The 19,150-nt window shown below is 44.7% G+C and overlaps 1 protein-coding gene across 1 annotated transcript in view; it reads left to right on the top strand.

Moving 5' to 3' along the window:
• The first annotated feature begins 9,618 nt into the window (after positions 1 to 9,618).
• The window catches only part of DUOX2 (dual oxidase 2), a 37,216-nt gene continuing 27,684 nt past the window's right edge, over positions 9,619 to 19,150 (top strand). The window contains exons 1-7 of the mRNA XM_055002300.1: positions 9,619 to 9,625; positions 10,522 to 10,605; positions 11,401 to 11,565; positions 13,849 to 14,036; positions 14,828 to 15,029; positions 17,713 to 17,879; positions 18,813 to 18,873. Of these exons, the coding sequence (XP_054858275.1) occupies positions 9,619 to 9,625; positions 10,522 to 10,605; positions 11,401 to 11,565; positions 13,849 to 14,036; positions 14,828 to 15,029; positions 17,713 to 17,879; positions 18,813 to 18,873 (874 nt within the window). The remainder of the gene's footprint in view (positions 9,626 to 10,521; positions 10,606 to 11,400; positions 11,566 to 13,848; positions 14,037 to 14,827; positions 15,030 to 17,712; positions 17,880 to 18,812; positions 18,874 to 19,150) is intronic.

The raw sequence follows: 19,150 nt of genomic DNA, 5'->3' as shown, positions 1-19,150 counted from the left end.
TTTAAAGCTCCCCCCTAACTCTGATGGTTGTTTCAGTGTTGTTGTTTTTATAATTGCATTATTTTGCGCTGTCTTTACTGTTATCATCACCCTTAAGCCCCTGCCGTCTGGCAGAAAGGAGGGCTTATACCTGTTTATAAATAAAATAAATAAGAAATAATTAGCCTCCAGGGCTCACCTTCCCAATCTGGCTAGTGCTAGCCCTGGAACTTCACCTCTCTATAGCCCGTGATTCTTCTCTTGATTCCCCCGGTCTGTTTCATCCTGATCTTTCCATTCTGGTGATGCCTATCAAGTTCATCCTTCTCTCCTACTTGCTTCAACTATGAATTCTTTTTTGCTGACCCGGTTGCTGATTGTGACACTTTTTGCTTGGCCTTCCTCCTGCCTCTTCTCTCAAGCCTCTTTCCTCTGTTTCTCTGGGTTGCCTCATCGGTTCTGTTCCAGTCGTGAGGATCAGATTTCTCGTCTCTTCTCTTCCTTAGGTTTGGTTTCCCTCCTTCTTCCATTGACTTTTCAAAGGTCTTCTTTCCGCTGGTTTCCTGTGTATCTTTCTGTATTCTCTCTGTGAGGCCCCTTCGTCCACTCTATGGCACCCTCTGTGCCTTTCCTGCTCCCAATCACTGTGGTTCCTGGCTTCATTGGGCTCCTTCATTGGTGCATTTATATAGCTGATGAAAGTCACATCTTCATGCTGTAGTTTAATAGATGGCCTTCCTTCCCATCCTGCTCCTTTTTCTTTGTGTGTCTGAAAAGACAACCTGCATCTGATTTTCATTTCATATAGCACATTGTCCAGTGATTCTCAATCAAGGCCATAGGGGCAGCCCTTTCCAGGAGAAGATCTAACATGGTGTAGTGTCAAACTAGGATCTGGGAAGCTCGGGTTTAAATCCCTGCTTTGCCAAGAAAGCTTCCTGGGAAACCTTGGTATCACAGACACTTGTCTGACTACAAGGTACTGATTAAACAAAGGAGGCCTCAAATTTGCTTTATATTATATTTCCAAAATGTGTGCAAGTTCTTGTTGTTTCATCCATGAAGAGATATTTTTTTAAAAAGAGGTTGTGCAGATGCCTGGAACCCAATCTGAACAACTTGGTCTAGAAAGTACACCACTTTGATACATCTATTTGCATGAGAAAAAGTTTTAAGCTGAGAAAGAGACTCATGTCATACCGTTGGAGATGGAAAATCAGAGGATTTTTGTGTGTTCATACAGGTTTCACATCATTGAGCATATATTGAGCCAGTTTGGTGTAGTGGTTAAGAGTGGTGGGACTCTATAATCTGGAGAGCCGGGTTTGATTCCCCCCTCCTCCGCTTGAAGCCAGCTGGGTGACCTTGGGTCAGTCATAGCTCTTCCAGAACTCTCTGAGCCACACCCACCTCACAGGGTGATTGTTGTGGGGATGATAATAATAACATACTTTGTAAACTGCTCTGAGTGGGTGTTAAGTTGCCCTCAAGGGCGGTATATAAATTGAATGTTGCTGCTGGTATTATTAGGTAGCCACATCCAGAAAGACCTCTGAATCTCTCATACTTGAGTTGTGCGCGACTATCTAATCTTTCAGAAAAGTGCTTTGGTGAGGTTTTTTAAATTCTATACAATCTTTTAGATCTAAGATATATAGGATAAGGGAGTGTGGCATATATGCTTATCTGCTTCTGTTATCTTTAACATATGGAATGATTTTTTGCATATTTGTGATCCCTCTATATTTTATTATGTCAAGATTTATTTTAAATAAAAGTCTTAAAAGGCAATTATGAGCAATTTTTGGCTAGGATACATAGTTTTTCACTTTATACCTGGAATAAAAATAAACTTCTGATTCCTCTTCAGCTAGAAGGCTGGCTGCAAAAAGAGGCTGAAGAAGAGAACACCCCTTTTAATACAGAGGTTTGGAGATTTGAGCTTTGCTTTGAAGTAGACAAAGAGACTCTTTTGTTTCCACTTTTTAAAAGTAATGCTCTCCCCCCCACCCCGCAAAGAGAAATAATGCTCCTCAACACTGGGACAGTTGCTCTTTCTCAGTCTAACCTAGCTCACTTGGTTCTTGTAAGAATAAAACGAAGGAGGGGGAGAACAATGTGGCATGCCACTTTGGCTCCCCCCGCTGAGCAGAAAAGCAAGGTATAAATACCTGGTGGTGGAGAGTGCCCTCGAGTCATAGCTGACTTATGGCAACACCTGGAGGGGTTTACATGGCAAGAGACTAAGAGCCAAGCTACAAGTGACGCCTGACACAGGTTGGACACTTGTCAGCTTCCCTCAAGTTTTGATGGGAAATGTAGGCATCCTGGTCTTGCAGCTGTAATGGAGAGCCAAGCTGTAAAACCAAGATGCCTATATTTCCCATCAAAACTTGAGGTAAGCTGACAAGTGTCCAACCTGTGTAAGGCGTCACTTGTAGCTTGGCTCTAACAGGTGGTTTGCCGTTGTCTGCCTTTGCAACCCTGGTTTTCACTGGAGGTCTTCCATCCAATTACTAACCAAGCCTGACCCTGCTTAGCTTCTAAGATCGGACGAGATCACATAAATAAATATCTACAAGTTCCCTAATGGTGTTCAGAACTGGGGGGGGCGGTCATTTGCATTTTTGGTAGCCCTTTCTTCCTGCTGGCGACAGCTTCTGACTGCCTGTGCAGTTATCTCTACGTTGAGAAAAGAATCCTAGATATCTCTCCCAGGCCCTTAAAAACAAATTGGTAGCAAACAGAAATCCAACTTCCTTAAGCAGTTGGTTGAAGACCATCAAGATTAAAGAGCTCATGGAATGTATGCCTGAGATCTGTGTCTCATGTGCATATGTCATAAATATAATGATATAAAGCCATCTGTGCACTGTTTTGATATCTTAATTTTTAAAAATGTTGTGGCTTGGGGTACATTTAATGATGACATTACATAGTTGATGGGTGGTAGTAGACTGAAGTTTAAGAACCAGCGACAGTGACCAACTACAAGGAATGAAGGAGCTCTCCCCACCTGTTGTGAGCACTTTTCAACAGAAGTCTTAAAATTTTAGTATTCAAAAGGCTACATAAACACAGGCCCTGTTTTCAGCTGGAGTGTTCCATGTGGCTTTTTGAATCTTGAAAAAACAAAACAAAGCAGGCAAAAAAACAAAACAAGGCAGGCGGGAATGAGACGTAACCCGCAAGGTTACGTCTCATTCCCGCCACAGTAATAACTATTTCTTGATATATTTTTTTCTCTCACCCTCCCTTTCTATTTTCCTTGAGGGTTAGGTTATGAGTTTTCTTTTCTCCTTTCTCTCTAGGGCTATAACACATAATTAGAAAGAAAGAAAGAAAGAAAGAAAGAAAGAAAGAAAGAAAGAAAGAAAGAAAGAAAGAAAGAAAGAAAAAGAAAAAGAAAGAAAGAAAGAAAGAAAGAAAGAAAGAAAGAAAGAGTAGCATGCTGGAGTAGACCAAGGGCCTTATAGACTAGCTGCTAGTCTATAAGGCCCTTGGTCTACTCCAGCATGCTACTCTAGTCTAGTCTAGTCACTAGCATCCTCATTCCATCAGTAGCCAATGAAAGGTCTCTTCCAAGACAACAGTATTTCTCTCCTGTGGACTGCTAGCCAGCCTCTGGCAGTCGGAGGCATTCTGCCTCTGAATTCACAGGCTTCATTCAGCTGTCATGGCTAATAGCCAGCAATAGATTTATCCTCCATAAATCTGCCCGCCACCACCTCCCATAAATACATCTAAGACAGTGCCCATCATTGTGTTCTGCCATTAAAGCAGTGCTTCCTTTTGTCTGTCCTGACTCTACTGCTAATTAGTTTCAGAGTGTTATGGAAGAGGAAGAAAGATTTATATCTGCCCACTTTCTCTACACCATGCTTCGTATTCTGGACCTCTGTCATACTGTCCTTTCATTCCCTCTTTTCCTGAAACTAAAAAAAGCCCCGTATAAGTCAACCCTACTATCGGGAAGGCTGCAGCCCAGCAGTCCCAACCTGCCCTTTCTTTTAACATCTTCACACACGTTAAACACTTTTGCAAGGGATGGGTGAGAAAGGTATATGTGTACCCCCCTGAGCACACACAAGTTGCACCATGAAGCATCCTCTAAATATGTCAAGAAGGAGTCCTTTTTGTGGGTATAATTTCATAACTGCAGATAATTGTGCCTGCAGTGAAGTGCTGGGCTCGCAGACTATGAAGTGGGGCAAATGTTGTCATTCCTTCTTACAGTTAATTATAGGAGAAAAGTCTTGCATATAATTATTTGCAGATACAAAATTGAACAGGCAGGAATCAAATGGCTTGAGAACAAGATCTTAAATGTGCATTGTTCCTGTTGTATGCATGTAGGGTAAAGGGTTTGGGGTCCGGTCCCCTCCTCCCCAAACACGCAATGGTTAAAAACAGCCATAAACCAACTGTGCAATGTTTCTTTCCAAATTATGGATCTAACTCCATAATCTTTTTATGGTAATCTTTTTATGGCATAGTTAAGCGATCCATGTTTACAACTTGTTTGTATGAAATTGGGCCTAAGAACAAGCAACAAGTTTTGCATAAATTTCATATGACTATTTCAGCAGGATAAAGGTACTGTAGCATAGTGGTTAAAAGGTAGTACTAAAATAGAAGAAACCTGTATGCATATCCTGCTTAGAAGGAAACTACACGAGACGACCAGACGCGTGTCGGGTCCCACAAGGTTCCCTGGGTAGTGTAGTCTTACTAAGAACAGCCACTCGATGCAATTCTCTGCTGGGGGAAGAACGATGGGAGGGATTCTCACTCTTTCAAAAAGCATCAGTTCGAGTATTTCTCTGGGAGCTTGGAGGCGAGGGGGGCATAGCAGGAGGCAAGAAATCCAGGGCGACCTTTTGCAAGAGAGAGAGAGAATCTGCTATGTGATTCTCTACCAGGGAGAAGAGCGGGGGGGGGGGGGACTCTCTCTCTTGCAAAAAAAATGATCCTGGATTTCCTGCCTCCTGTTACATCCCATCTCCCCCCCCCCCCCCGCCCGCCCTCAAGTTCCCGGAACAACAACTGAGCCGAGGCTTTTTGAAAGAAAGAGAAACAAAATCCCTCCCATTGCTCTTCCCCCATAAGTGCCATAAGTGCATTAATTCAAACTGTGTGCAAACTACAAATAACATAAACCATTACTCTGCCAGAGTAATGCACACAGTTTGAATTAATGCACTTACGGCACTAGCACTTTAAAATTTATAAAAATTTAAAATATTATATATATATCTTAAGGATTATTTATTGATTGAGTAATGTTTTATGTTATTTGTAGTTTGCACAGTTTGAATTAATGCACACAGCATTAGCACTTTACATTTTTTTAAAATTTAAAATTTTTGATAAGAGAGTTATTTATTGGTTGCTCAGTTTCCAGCGGAGTGTTCGCCTCTTAATAGTATAGCTTTGATTTGGAGACAGCCCCTTCATGGTTTGTGTATTGTCCAAATTGCCTAGCAAGCAGCTGGCTACATGAATCACAGCCACATGGAAATTCCTTGCACTTAGGTTTGCTAGCCTCCAGGTAGTGGCTGGAGATCTCCTGGAATTACAACTGGTCTTCAGGCCACAGAGATCAGTTCACCTGGAGAAAATGGCTACTTTGGAGGTGGACTCTATGGAATTATGCCATGCCAAGGTCCTTTCCCTCCCCAAACCCGTTTCTCCGGGTTTCACCCTCCAGATCTCCAGGAATTTCCCAAGTTTGAGCTGGCAAACCTACAGTTGCACTTTAGGAGCTATACCAGGCCCCCTCAACTGAGCTGAACGTGGAGAAACTTTTGGAGTTTTGAGAAAAGTTATTGGATGTCACCTCAAAATGGCTGCCATGGTGGGGCAGGAGTCCAGTCACAGAATGACTGCCTTAGAGGGAGGGAATGGCTTCTTTCCTTTGGGGAAATGATTTTTTTCATTTTGAGAAAAGGTAATGGAAGTCACCACAAAATGGCTGCCATGGTAGGGCAGGGCCAATCACCCATGGAGTGGGTGAAGTGAACTGAAACATGTCTTTGCTTTAGGGGAGTGAGGCTGTTTGTTTTCAGTTTCCAAAGAAAGGGGAGGATTTGGTAACCTGCATGGCCATAGGGTGAGTTTGTAAAGGCCAGAGACGTAAGGAAGTCTGTGTCCATGGCCAAGTCAAGGTAGGGTTGCCAGCCTCCAAGGGAGGTCAAGAGATCCCCTGGATTTACAAATGATATTTACATTACAAAGATCAGTTCCCCCAGAGAAAATGGCTATTTTGGAGGGTGGACTCTATGGCCTTATACACCACTGAGTAAGTGTCAGACTAGCCATGGAGAGACAAAAGTTCAAATTCCTGCTCAGCCATGAAGGTGAGTGAGCCATTTCTCTCAGACTAACCAGCTTCAACAAAAGTTCAAATGGGACAGCCATGTTCTTCACCCCAGTCTTAACAGAGGAAGGGTACAATAAAAATGTGAGAGAATCTATTTGTAGGTGTTTTGTTTACTGCATGCATTTCTGCACCACTGTTCCGTCAAGACATTGAAGCCTGTTTGGAATTTGAAACTTTAAAAGACAAAACAAGCAGTAGAGATTATCCTGGTCATTTTTGGCTGTTTCTTCAGGAGTTGATGGTATGAATTCCTCTGCCTGGGTATCTCTTTTGCCTCCCCCACAGGGCACAGGTTTTAAAAGTATGTTATGAATTGTTGGGCCCTGACAGATCAGAAAAAAATCTTTCAGTCCATTTCTTTGGGGGAGATAAAGGTTTGCCCTGGTGTGGTAAAAAATTGCCACAGCTACATGGGTAACAAGTGAAATTCATTTCCAGTGTAACTGTTCTATTTTGGCTTTCAGAAAACACAGCACTGGAAAATGCAGCTGAGCCCCGTGAGTGGAACTAAAATGCAGCATCCCGTCTTGCTTTGCCTTGTCCTCATGAGTTTGTGGCTCTCCATTGGTAAGTAAGCCTGATTTCCTCAGCCAGTTAATAATTCAGGGACAGTTCCCTTTTTTGGAACTCTTCCTTGACAAAAAGGGTGGCAATCTGAGTTTTTACATGCGATCCTATGGTCTGCCTGTCATGTCCATTTTATATGAGAGGCTTCCATTTCTGACGGGTACCTTTGGCGTGGACTATAGCATCGACATGAAATAGTAGCTAAAAGGTGAAGCAGTCCCAGCAATCCTGTACCACTATTAAGATTCTGAGATGCCACCAGGTCTGGATGAAACTTTTTAAAAATTGGTAACCTTGAGGTTTCCATTTAAAGGACGGGGAGCTTATTTTCAGATAAATGGCTTCTCAGACAAAATTCCCCCTTCATTGCTATTGTGACTATGAACATGGAAAAAGTGCTGGAAGAGGTAATTTAAGGCAGGGCAGACCAACTTCTTAACTTGGAGGCCTGAATCTTCTCTGGCCAACCTGTGTGGGGACTGGATTCCCACCCCAGCCCTGATCTCACTACTTCCCTCCATCTTGAAAATTGGCTGGGGAAGGTCTAACCCTGTGTTGAAATGTTGCAATCCCATCTAGCAAGGAAGTGGGAAAGGCTACCCACACCAGCTTGGGAAATTCCTGGAGATTTGGGGAGGAATTCAGCCAGACTGTGATGTCCATCTAGGACTTCTGTTTCTCCTAGACTCTATGGTATACCATAGAGTCTGCCCTCTGAAGCTGCTGTTTTCCTTTAGGGAAATGGATCTCGGTAGTCTGGGGGATGAACTGTAATTCCAGGCCCCATTTTTAGTTTGGTAGCCCTAGTATGGGTGGGGAAAGTTTTAAACGTTTGAGAAAAAGTAGATTACTGTAATGCCTTTACGATGTCCCTTTATAGCTCAGGGTTTGAGTCAATAAGGCCTAACTGCCATTGAGCCATAAAACCCTCCCATCTCACTCTCTGCCAGTAGCTCCGTTTTCATATCTGAATACCCACCAAAGTAAAACAAATTTCTGGGTTTCTAAAATGATCTGTGAACTGAGAGGTAAATTTCCTTGTCATTTTTCGCATTGTGTGATGGGTGGTATTGATGTTGGTTACTCCAATGCCATATGGCCAGCATGGTGGACTGGTTGGAAACACCCAGGTTTGAATCCTCGCTCTGTCATAGAAGTTTGTTGGGTGATCTTGGGTTAGTCAGCCTAACCTACTTCACTGGACTGTGACGATAAAACGGAGGAGATGAGAATGATGTCAGCCAGTCTGGGCCCCCACTGGGGGGAAAGGTAAACAATTACATAGTTTGTCCGTATGGTATTCCCTGGAAGAAAGCCCTACCCTCCTTCATTGAGCAGGGAGATGCTGGAGGTGGGAGGTTCTCTCCGAAGGCTGGCAACTTACAAGTTCCTCTGAATCCCTTTTACAGCATGACCCATGATAACCTGGAATGATAAATCTGCCTGCTAAAAGGCACTCACTACATTATCATACATTTCCTTGTTGGAAAAGGAAGGAGAGAGAGACTTGCCGGGTTGATACAAATGTTCACCAGTGATATGAAAATATGACACTGCCTTATACTGAATCAGACTATTGATTCATTGTGCTCAATATTGTTTGCTCTGGCTGGCTGTAGCTCTCTGGGGGGCTTTCCCAGTACCCGCTCCCTTTTAACTGAAAGTGCTGAGGCATCGGGCCTGGGAATCTTCTGCATACAGCCCTTCTTTTTTCAGCCTGGGGCGTGGAGATCTCCTGGAATTACAACTGATCTCCAGGCCACAGAGATGAGTCCCTCTGGAGAAAACGGCTGCTTTGGAGGGTGGACTCTATGGCATTATACCCTGCTGAGGCCCCACTCCTCTCCCAACCCTGGCATCCAGGGGCTCCAGACCCAAAGCTCCAGGAAGTTCGCAACTTGGAGTTGGCGCCCTAAGAGTGATTGATGCCCTTTTAGTTTTGCAAAGGCCGCAGAGCTAGTCCATCTATTTGGCAGACATTGCTGATTGCTGAGGGCGGCGGCTGGGTTGGAGGCAGTGTCAGAAGAGACTCGGGACAGGTGCTGGCCAGGGCTGGATCAGCCACAGCAAGAGGCAGCCCCGGGCAGCAGTGCCAGTCTCAGCACTGCTGCCCAAGCGCACTACCTGATCGGCAGCAACACTGGTGGAGGCCAGGGCCTGCTTGCCCAGTCTGCCTGCCTCACCCCAGCCCATGGAGGAAAGGCAGAAGGAAAGGGAATTGGCCACCACCTACATGCTGCCCAGCTAGCGGTGGTGCCTTCTTGCCTGTGCAGGACAAAATCATGGGCTGCCTAGGACACCAAAAAAACCTTAGGCCAGCCCTGAAAGCCCATATCTCGAGACTCTGCCTGTTGCTTTACAAGCAGTAGGTTACTCACTTTTCCATGTAGAGTGGCCGCTTAAATTAGTGACGCACCAGAAATCTTTCTGCTGCAGCTTGGCTCAGAAATTTAAAAACAAACACACAGACGGAGTGTGTAAATCTTTAGGAGGAGGTGCTGATATTCCCGCCTCCTGATTCAAGTACTACTGATGAGTGATGGCTTTTCGGTTCAGGGGTGGTTTGGATGTAGAGTGTGGGAGTGAAAGACCCCCTGGTTTCCAGTTTGGATTTGGGAAATCGGTTCACCTTCGCTGCTTACTGGGCAGGGTTAGCCCTGCTCCTTGCAACAAAAAAACAAAAAAATGATATGGCAGGTGAGTCAGGCTGTGATTTGTGAAGCACACTGTAAACCTGGCAAAGCAAGAACACCGGCCTGTGCTGTTGGATGAAGCCACACTTCCACTTGATGCAGTTCTTGAGAGAGAGAGACTAGAAAAACCCTGAAATGGCAGCTCTTGAAATGGCAGGTACTGGATTTGGACTTCCCAGCACCTAGACAATTTCCTTTTTCCAGTAAGCAACTGCTGCCAAGCGTCTGGAGTGTGTTGTTTCAGTTTGTCCCTCCTTGGTTTTTAGTCAGTACACATCCCTCCGATCTCTGTTACCTTCATAAGCCAGCCATAGCAAGCAAGGAGCCCTTCACTAATGGAGGAGAGAATGGTGTTGTAAGCTGCTTTGGAACCCCATTGGGGAGGAAAGTGGTGTATAAATATCTAAGTAAATAAACAATGTGATTCAGTCCCTGTTGCATGGAGAATATCTGCACATGCATATTCTTGGAGCCTATATGAAAAAAATGCCATGAATGCAATAGAGCGATCAATAGAGTGATCTGCAATGGCTCCTTAATCACAATAACAGCAACAACATTTGATTTATATACCACCCTTAAGGACAACTTAATGCTCACTCAGAGCAGTTTACAAAGCGTGTTATTATTATCCTCACAACAATCACCCTGTGAGATGGGGTGGAGCTGAGAGAGCTCCGAAAGAGCTGTGACTGACCCAAGGTTACCAGCTGGCTACAAGTGGAGGAGTGGGGAATCAAATCTCGGGGAAGCAAAGGCTCCATCATCCCAGGGAAGCATTTCTGGCCTCCATGTGCCCACTGGAAAGAGAGCAGATCCTAAGTTGTTATGAAAATCCTGCAGTGTTCCAAATAATGTTGTGTCCTAAGTGGTGAACTTCCTCAAATGCTTTATCCCCAGGTGCCCAAGAGAACCTCCAATGGGAAATTCAGCGTTACGATGGTTGGTACAACAACCTCATGTATCACAGTCACAGTTCCACGGGTAAGTGTGTGGCAAAGCTTTCAGGCCTCCAGGGCTGCTGCGAATGCCACCATCGGGGCCTGTGGTTGGGTGCACACAGTCTTGTTCATTCAGCATACCAATGATCGGGAAAATCTTAATGTGAAATGGACAGGGTGAGGCCTTGAAGGTTATATTGCATCTGGCAATGCAAGGGATGAAGTCAGAGGAGAATAAGGTTGCCAGCTCCATGTTGGGAAATTCCTGGAGATCTGGGGCGTGAAACCTGGAGAAACCTGGAGAAAGTGGGGTTTGGGGAGGGAAAGGACCTTGGCATGGCATAATTCCATAGAGTCCACCCTCCAAAGTAGCCATTTTCTCCAGGTGAACTGATCTCTGTGGCCTGGAGACCAGTTGTAATTCCAGGAGATCTCCAGCCACTACCTGGAGGCTGGCAACCCTAGCGAGGAATGACTACAAAGCACAAACGGAACTCAACTAAGCGTGGATGGAATTGTTGTTATAATTTTCTTTTGCCCCGTAGCTTAAATAGACTGATTCTCTGAACACTTTATTCCTGATGCAGATGAAAGTCCACTGGGGCGCTTTTCCTTCACACAATGAGGGGGGAAAGTGTGCTCCTGGAACTTCTCCTTCCTTCAGATCTCTTAAAGGAGCAAAATCCCTGTCTTCTGGCTGGAATGCCTCTGTTCAGAAAAGGGTCACTTTCCCCCAGATGTCTTTGTTTTTCAAGCCCTTGTCTGCCTCTGGCACTCTCCGTGTTTCCTCTCGCTTAAGATGGCATCTTCGCTTGACATGTTGATTTCCTGCTTCTAGGATCACGGCTTTCACGCCTGCTCCCACCTAACTATGCAGATGGCGTCTACCAAGCCCCGCAGGAACCGCATGTCCCCAACGCACGCAGGCTTAGTGATGTGATCGCAAAAGGGGAATCAGGATTGCCCTCCAACAACAACCGAACCGTTCTCGGTGTCTTCTTTGGTAAGCCAGCAATTTCTCTTCCTGCTCAGCCACCCGCCACTTAGCCAATTTTTAACAAGAGCATCATGAAAAAAAAATCTGCGTACTTAATGGAGAATAGAATGGCTTGCTCTGATGTAGGCTTTCGCTCTTGTGCCAAACCCTGACCAGCACAGCATTCTGTCTTCCATGTTCTCTCCATATTCTATTCTTCCGACTTCATTTCTAGCTAGGATCGCTGAGAGCTTTTTCAGATGAAGCAGAGGTCTTTTCTCTGCTATGCCTCCTAAGCATCTTTAATGTGTGTGGTGGGGATGGAGTCTTAGATCTTCTCCAGGCAAAGCAAGCCCCCGGCCCTGTGGACCTTCCCTTCAAAGATGGGTGGGAGTATATTTAGTGTAGAAAAATGCCTCATTTCTCTTGGTAGACTTTGTCCCAACAGTAGGTGTTGTCTGGTCCTTTAGATCTCAGCTGCAATCTCAGAGCTACTTTGGTCCATGTGGGGATAGAGGTCTATTTTCCCCCCAGACACAAAACAGAGCACACAGGTGAAATGAGCCAAGTCCTGCCCATACCTGGGCCATGAACACATGAAGCTGCCTTATACTGAATCGAGACTCTCGGTTCGTCAAGGTCAGTCTTGTCTACTCAGACTGGCAGCAGCTCTCCAGGGTCTCGGGCAGAGGTCTTTCACATCGCCAACTGCTTGATCTTTTTTCTGGTGCCAGGGATTGAACCTGGGTCTTTCTGCATGCCAAGCAGAGGTTCTCCCACGGACCCTCCCTGCAGCCTTACCTCTCTCCAGCCTGATATTCAGAGGATCATTCTCCCAGCCTGACCCCAATACCAGCCTGGAAGAAAGTTGCTTCATGTTGCAGAGTGTAGAGAAGAAAGGTTGGCAAGGGGCTAAAAGATCTTGAGTAACAGGAGCTGTCCTGACCTGGATAGCCCAGGCAAGCCCAGTCTCATCAGATCTCAGAAGCTAAGCAGGGTCAGTCTGGGTTAGTAATTGGATGGGAGACCGCCAAGAAAGACCAGGGTACTTATGCAGAGGCAGGCAAGGGCAAACCACCTCTGTTAGTCTCTTGCCTTGAAAACCCCACCAGGGACTACCGTAAGTCGAAAGCATGACTCGACAGCACTTTTCACCACTGGCAGGAGCAGGCAAAGTCCATCCTGTGCTTGAGGTACTCAAAAATCATTGCCCGTCAAAATGATTCCCCTGGAGCTAGGTAACCCGGTGCTCTGACTTGATATAAAACAGTTTCTTAAGGGAATGGGCACGTAAGAAAGGCATTACAACATGTCTCTCTTTATGAAAATTGTCCTCTCGTGTCTATTTGGGCCCTAAGTCCATATCTCCAAGGGGTGATTGCATTTGTTGGTATGACTTGAACATCTGTCAATCGGAGCTTTGCCAGCTATTTCATTCTTGTTCTGTCTGAGTCACGCTTGGGAGTTTAATCCTTCAAAGTCAGTTCAAACACGTTGTAGATTTTCTCAGAAGCCATAAACTCCTTCCTGATGAATCAGAGGGAAAAGGGTTTAGATAATTGTTTCCTTCCTTCGGCCCACTAAGTCAAAACTTGTCCATCTGCACCAGTTAAGAGGAAATCCTCGGGTCTTAAAAGATAAACACACAAAAGTTATGCACAGATCATTCAGTGTAACTGTTTGCAAAGTGTAGGTTGAATGTTATCCCTTCTTACAACTTCTTCTCCCCACCCCCCCACCCCCACCGGTGATGGCCACAAGGGATGAGTACTGGGAGTGGGTCAGTGATGACAATCATGTCTCTGGAGGAGAGGAATTTATGGGTGAAGACAGACGTAATGTTGAGAGTGCCATCTGAAGAGCCACAATTTCTACTGAAATTCGGTCCAATGAATTCATCGGGGCTGAGATATATTTAGCAATAAATGGCTGATTTGCTGGGACTGTTGTTAACATTAAGAACATAGAGTCTTGTTCATCCATGTAGGTGAACCCCTTAAGAAGGTTATGTCTGTCTTCATCCGTGTGAGTGAAGACAGACATAATGTTCTTAGCAGCAGTCCCAACAAATTAGTCATTTAATGTCAAAACATTCCTCAGCTCCAGTGAGCTCACCGAAGTGGATTTCATTAGACATCGTGGCTCATCGGATGCCTTTCTCGATCCGTCCCCTTGAAGGATCAATTTAATGTTCTTTTTTTCCCCCAACTGTATGAATTCGTTGCATTGAATTTCACGGACACTGTATCTCTTCAAATACCAATGGTAATCTATTTCCAACCAGAGCTCTCCCTTTGGCTATCTGGGCAGGTTTCCACGTGCTCGCTGAGATCTTGGAAGCTGACAAGCCAGGCTGCCCTGCCGAATTCTTAAACTTGCAGATCCCTCAAGGAGATTCAGTGTTTGACTCTGCAAAGTCCGGAGATGTGGTTCTGCCTTTCTTGCGTATGCAGTGGCTTGCGGGAACTGGCCAAAGCCCGAATAGCCCCCGGGATCAGGTGAAGTACCCTGGCTGCTTTTGCTGTGTATATTTAACTTCTTTACTTATTTACACAAATTATTTCACAGGGGAGATGGCCGTTGAAGCTGGCCAGTTCTAGAGCCATAGGTTGCAGACCCCAACTTATCCCGAGTTTTTTACTATTTTCAGAATCTTTAACAACAGAAGCACATGAAAAGAGTTTACTGTCCCCTTAAACAGTAGCAGATTTGTGGATCAAGCACCCTCTGTATCAGATGCATGACAGATATGTTGTATAGACACATGGATATAGAAAATGATAGTAAGCAGTGGGGCTATCAGCTAGTGACATCTTTATACAAAGCTCAGATTCATTCAAAGTAACCACAATAAACATTCACAACATACTTTTTAAATTTCATGGCCGTTTGTTTGTTTTTTTTATTTGTACTCCACCTTTCTACCCAATGGGGACCCAAAGTAACTTCATATAATTCTTCTCTCCTCCAATTTATCTTCACGATAATCTTTTGAGGTAAGTGAAGCTGAGAGGGTGTGACTGGCCCAAGGTCAACCAGTTCCATGGCAGAGTGGAGATTTGAACCTGGGTCTCCCAGATTTTAGTCCAACACTATACCACACTTTGTCCAACCACTACACCATGCTTTGTCCTTCTAAGCAACACCCGATTCTCCCCTCCTGCCTTTTACCACCTGTCGGCTTTGTGACGTAGGTGAGGTTGAAAGAAAGCTTTCTGTACATGTGTGTGTGATATATCTGTTTAGAGAATTAGAGTAGAATTGATCTATATATCTGCTCTCTCATCAGATAAATGGTGTTACGGGTTGGCTGGATGGCAGTGCAATCTACGGCCCATCGCAATCCTGGAGCGATTCTCTGAGAACTTTCTCTGGAGGGATGCTGGTTTCCGGAACTGAGCAGGGCCTGCCAAGGCAGACACAGGCGTCAAGTTTGATGTGGAAGGCTTTGGATCCAGCCACTGGACAGGGTGGACCACGAGGAATCTTTGGTAAGGAAGTTTTTTGATCCCACTTGGGCATGGGAGAAAGACAAGATATAATTATTTGAAATGACTGAATAGATACTAATCTCAGGGGACAGCTCTTCACTCTGAGAGGAATTGGAAGGGAGAATTCCCAGCGTGCACCTCTTCAGTGTGTCCACCTCAGGACTTCTTTGGAAGCTTAACACAAGCTCTGATGTACCTCGTGTTTCCGCAATGCCATGATTTCATTTAAATAAAATAATAGTAATAATAACAACATTCGATTTATATACCGCCCTTCAGGACCACTTAATGCCCACTCAGAGTGGTTTACAAAGTATGCCATTATTATCCCCACAACAAAACACCCTGTGAGGTGGGTGGGGCTGAGAGAGCTCCAGAGAGCTGTGACTAGCCCAAGGTCACCCAGCTGGCTTCAAGTGGAGGAGTGAGGAATCAAACCTGGCTCTCCAGATTAGACTCCCGCACTCTTAACCACTACACCAAACTGCCAGGTCCAATGGGCTGACAAAGACAGGTCCAATGAGCTGACAAGCATGTGGTACAGTCTTCATGTTCATGTACTCTTTCAAGAATACATTTGAGTGTCAATGGCGAAGGTTGCAGGGCCAAAATACAAATTATAGGGTAATTATGGAAATTTAAGCCAACAGCCCCCATTTTTGTTTTAAAAATCATTTTCAGAAGGGCAATGGGGAACAGCAGAGTGTATTTAACTCTTTCCTTGCCCACCATTTCCCCACTTCTGAATGCCTCTAAACACTCTGCTCCCCATTTTCATATATTAGTTGTGTGAGAAAATTTAGCTAGACATTTTCCATAAGGAATTTTTATAGGTAATACCTCAGATATATTCTGTAGTAGTGCAATCCTGTGAAAGGACTGTGTCAGCAAATCTGAATTGTTTCTCAGAATTTTAGAGCAAGTTTAGTAAGCTCCAGGGACAATGCTCGGTCACAATTTCTAGGGTGAAATCTTACGAGGCCCCGTAGGTGAAGGACCACATTACCCAAGCTGAGAAATCAAGCAGCTAAGTATGAAGTTAGCCCTGTCCAAACCAATTATGAAGGCTAACTTTGCCAAGCCAAAATGGTAAAACAAAACAGTTAAACTATGTTTTTATTTGCCTTGATGCTTGTAAGCAGCGCAGCGTGTTACTAGATTGTTTACTGTCTGTTCCTGGTCTTTGTTTGGCACATACACCGATTGGATTAATGGGTGTATAGGGTAGGGGGTTGATAGGGGGTTGATATGCAGAAAAAAACTGTCTTAGGGCATTGTGTTGTATTAGATCAATTGAACCAGTTGCTCCTCATCAGACAGGACTGAATCCTTATCAACAGAAGAGCTTCTTTTGGAAATGAATGTGACAATAATCCTTTTCTGGTCCTCCTCTGGCTGTTTTCAAACTCTTCACTACCAATGGACATTTCTGTATAAGGATTAAATACAGAAGTTGTCCTAGGACAGGGAAGTTACATTTTAAGAATCATGTTAACCTACTTAGGTAGCATCCTCATAATGACCAGAACAGGTGGCTTGGGCAGGAATGCTCAGATTGAGTTCCAAAGAGGTGTCAAAGAACAGATAAAGAATTTTTTTCCCCAACACAAATCAGGAGCAAAGCCGAACAGGATCTGAAAGGGTCCAACCTTTGACACATTGTAGGTTTTGTAGGCGGATGAGAACGATGAAGTTTAACGCTTAGTATTTGCATATGGATGGGATGATGTGTCATCCCTTCTGTTATTCCAAATATTTTATTGTTTTATACGTGGTTTATGATGCTTTATCTGTTTTATTTGTTAGTCAATCTGTGACCGTATAGATAACATGAGGTGGAATGTTTAAAAGTCAACAAACTGGCCACGTCCGTGTATTTAGTTTTCTAAAATCACGAATAGAAAAATGAAATCTCTCAGGCAGCCTTCTGTAGCACAGCTGTTCCACTTCTGGATATATATATTGCTTCCAGGGCTGGCCATTCTCCATAGGAAATTTAGTAAGAGCTCATTCAGACATGAAAAATAGTAACATGGTACAATCGGCCTAAGAGAGTGCTACTTCCATCTTCAGAAGGAAGAACGTACCTTTGAATGCACCCCCTGAAATGAATATTTTAAAAAAAATCCATGAATGTAGAAAACTAGCACATCCAGGAACGGTGTGGAGCAAAACTTTTCTCCTTAACACAGTACCTTTTTTTACACGAAGGAGCGTTTAACTATGAGATACCTCAGTGTGTATGCTGAAAGGGTCTTATTGCAGGATTTCTGAATTTGCAGTTCACCTCTTTATATAACATCACTCCAGTTCTGGTTTCTGTCTCAGCCCTTTTGACCTCTTGCCAGGGCTTTTTTTCTGGGAAAAGAGGTGGTGGAACTCAGTAGGTCGCCCTCGGCGAAAATGATCACATGGCTGGTGGCCCCGCCCCCTGATCTCCAGACAGAGGGGAGTTGAGATTGCCCTCCGCGCCGCTTGGTGGTGCGGAGGGCAATCTCAACTCCCCTCTGTCTGGAGATCAGAGGGAGGGGCCACCAGCCATGTGACCGTTTTCAAGAGGTTCCAGAACTAAAGCCCTGCTGCCTCTTGCCAAGTCCCAAAAGACATCAGTTCCTCCCAGATTTCTTCCCAAAGCAATGGTTCACTTTTTTGTGTATGTTCTCTCTTGTGTTCCTTTTTCTAGATTTTGGAACTGCCAGAGGGAATGAGAACCCGTTCCTGCAAGCCATGAGCATTGCCTGGTTCCGCTACCACAACCACCGGGCACAAGAGCTTGCCAAGCAAAATCCCAGCTGGTCTGACGAGGATTTGTTCCAACATGCACGCAAATGGGTCGTGGCCACTTACCAGGTGAAGCATGGAAACACTGATAAATACTTAGGCGGTTGTATAGCATGTACGTAGCACGTCCGTGAGCTCCAAGCACAAATGCTGTTGTTACAATCTTGTGACGACCCTGCAAAGTAGATGAGCATAATTGGGAGGTTGAGAAGGTGAAATGGAGAGAGGGTTCCTTGTTTAAAGCCAACTAGGGAAGCTAAGCAAGGTCGGCCCTGATTAATATTTGGCTGGGAGACTACCAATGAAGTCCAAGGTCGCAACAAAGGCAATGGCAAACCACCTCTGAATGTCTCTGAATGTCTCTATGTGGGTCACCATAAGTCGGTTGTAACTTGATAGTAAAGAGTCCAGTAGTGCCTTTAAGACTAACCAACTTTATTGTAGCATAAGCTTTCGAGAACCACAGCTCTCTTTGTCAGATGCAGCCGATGAAGAGAGCTGTGGTTCTCAAAAGCTTATGCTACAATAAAGTTGGTTAGTCTTAAAGGCGCTACTGGACTTTTTACTATTTTGCAACTACAGACTGAAATGGTTAACTTCTCTAGATCTATAACTTGATGGCACTTTACACCGCCACTGAGTTTTTGATTGAGACTTGAACCAGTCACACACACACACATCAAAAATTCTCTTATCTATGCAGTGTCAGTTCTGGTAAGTAAGCAAATATTATTATCCCTAAATTGCTGATGGAGCTGGAAGAGAGAGAGAGAGGCTTGCCTAGACCAAATTCATACCGCTCGGAAGATTACTGTGTGACTTTGGGCTCTAAGTCTTGCTCTCCAAGTCTCCCTCACAAGGTTGTTGTGAGAACAAAAGGGGGGAGCCCTGGACATTGCCCTGAGCTCTTTGGAGGACAGGTGGGATGAAAACAGATAACTAGAACTGGCTCTTCTCGACTGTGTTTGGGCCCTTCTCAAGGCCTGTTTCTCGCTTTCCTAGAACATTGTGCTGTATGAATGGCTGCCCATCTTCCTGGGAAAGAACGTCACAAAATATGAAGGTGAGGTTGGGACCCCATTTCTCGGAGCAGCGGGAGCGTCTAGGGCCAGTGCTGCTAGGGACTAGGGCTCTGAGAGTGACTTAGAGCCAAGCTACAAGTGACGCCTGACACAGGTTGGACACTTGTCAGCTTCCCTCAAGTTTTGATGGGAAATGTAGGCATCCTGGTCTTGCAGCTGTAATGGAAAGCCAAGCTGTAAAACCAGGACGCCTACATTTCCCATCATAACTTGAGGTAAACTGACAAGTGTCCAACCTGTGTAAGGCGTCACTTATAG

This window comes from Eublepharis macularius, chromosome 18 (genome assembly GCF_028583425.1).
Source record: "Eublepharis macularius isolate TG4126 chromosome 18, MPM_Emac_v1.0, whole genome shotgun sequence".
Lineage (NCBI taxonomy): Eukaryota > Metazoa > Chordata > Lepidosauria > Squamata > Eublepharidae > Eublepharis > Eublepharis macularius.
This window is presented reverse-complemented; position numbering and strand designations above follow the sequence as displayed.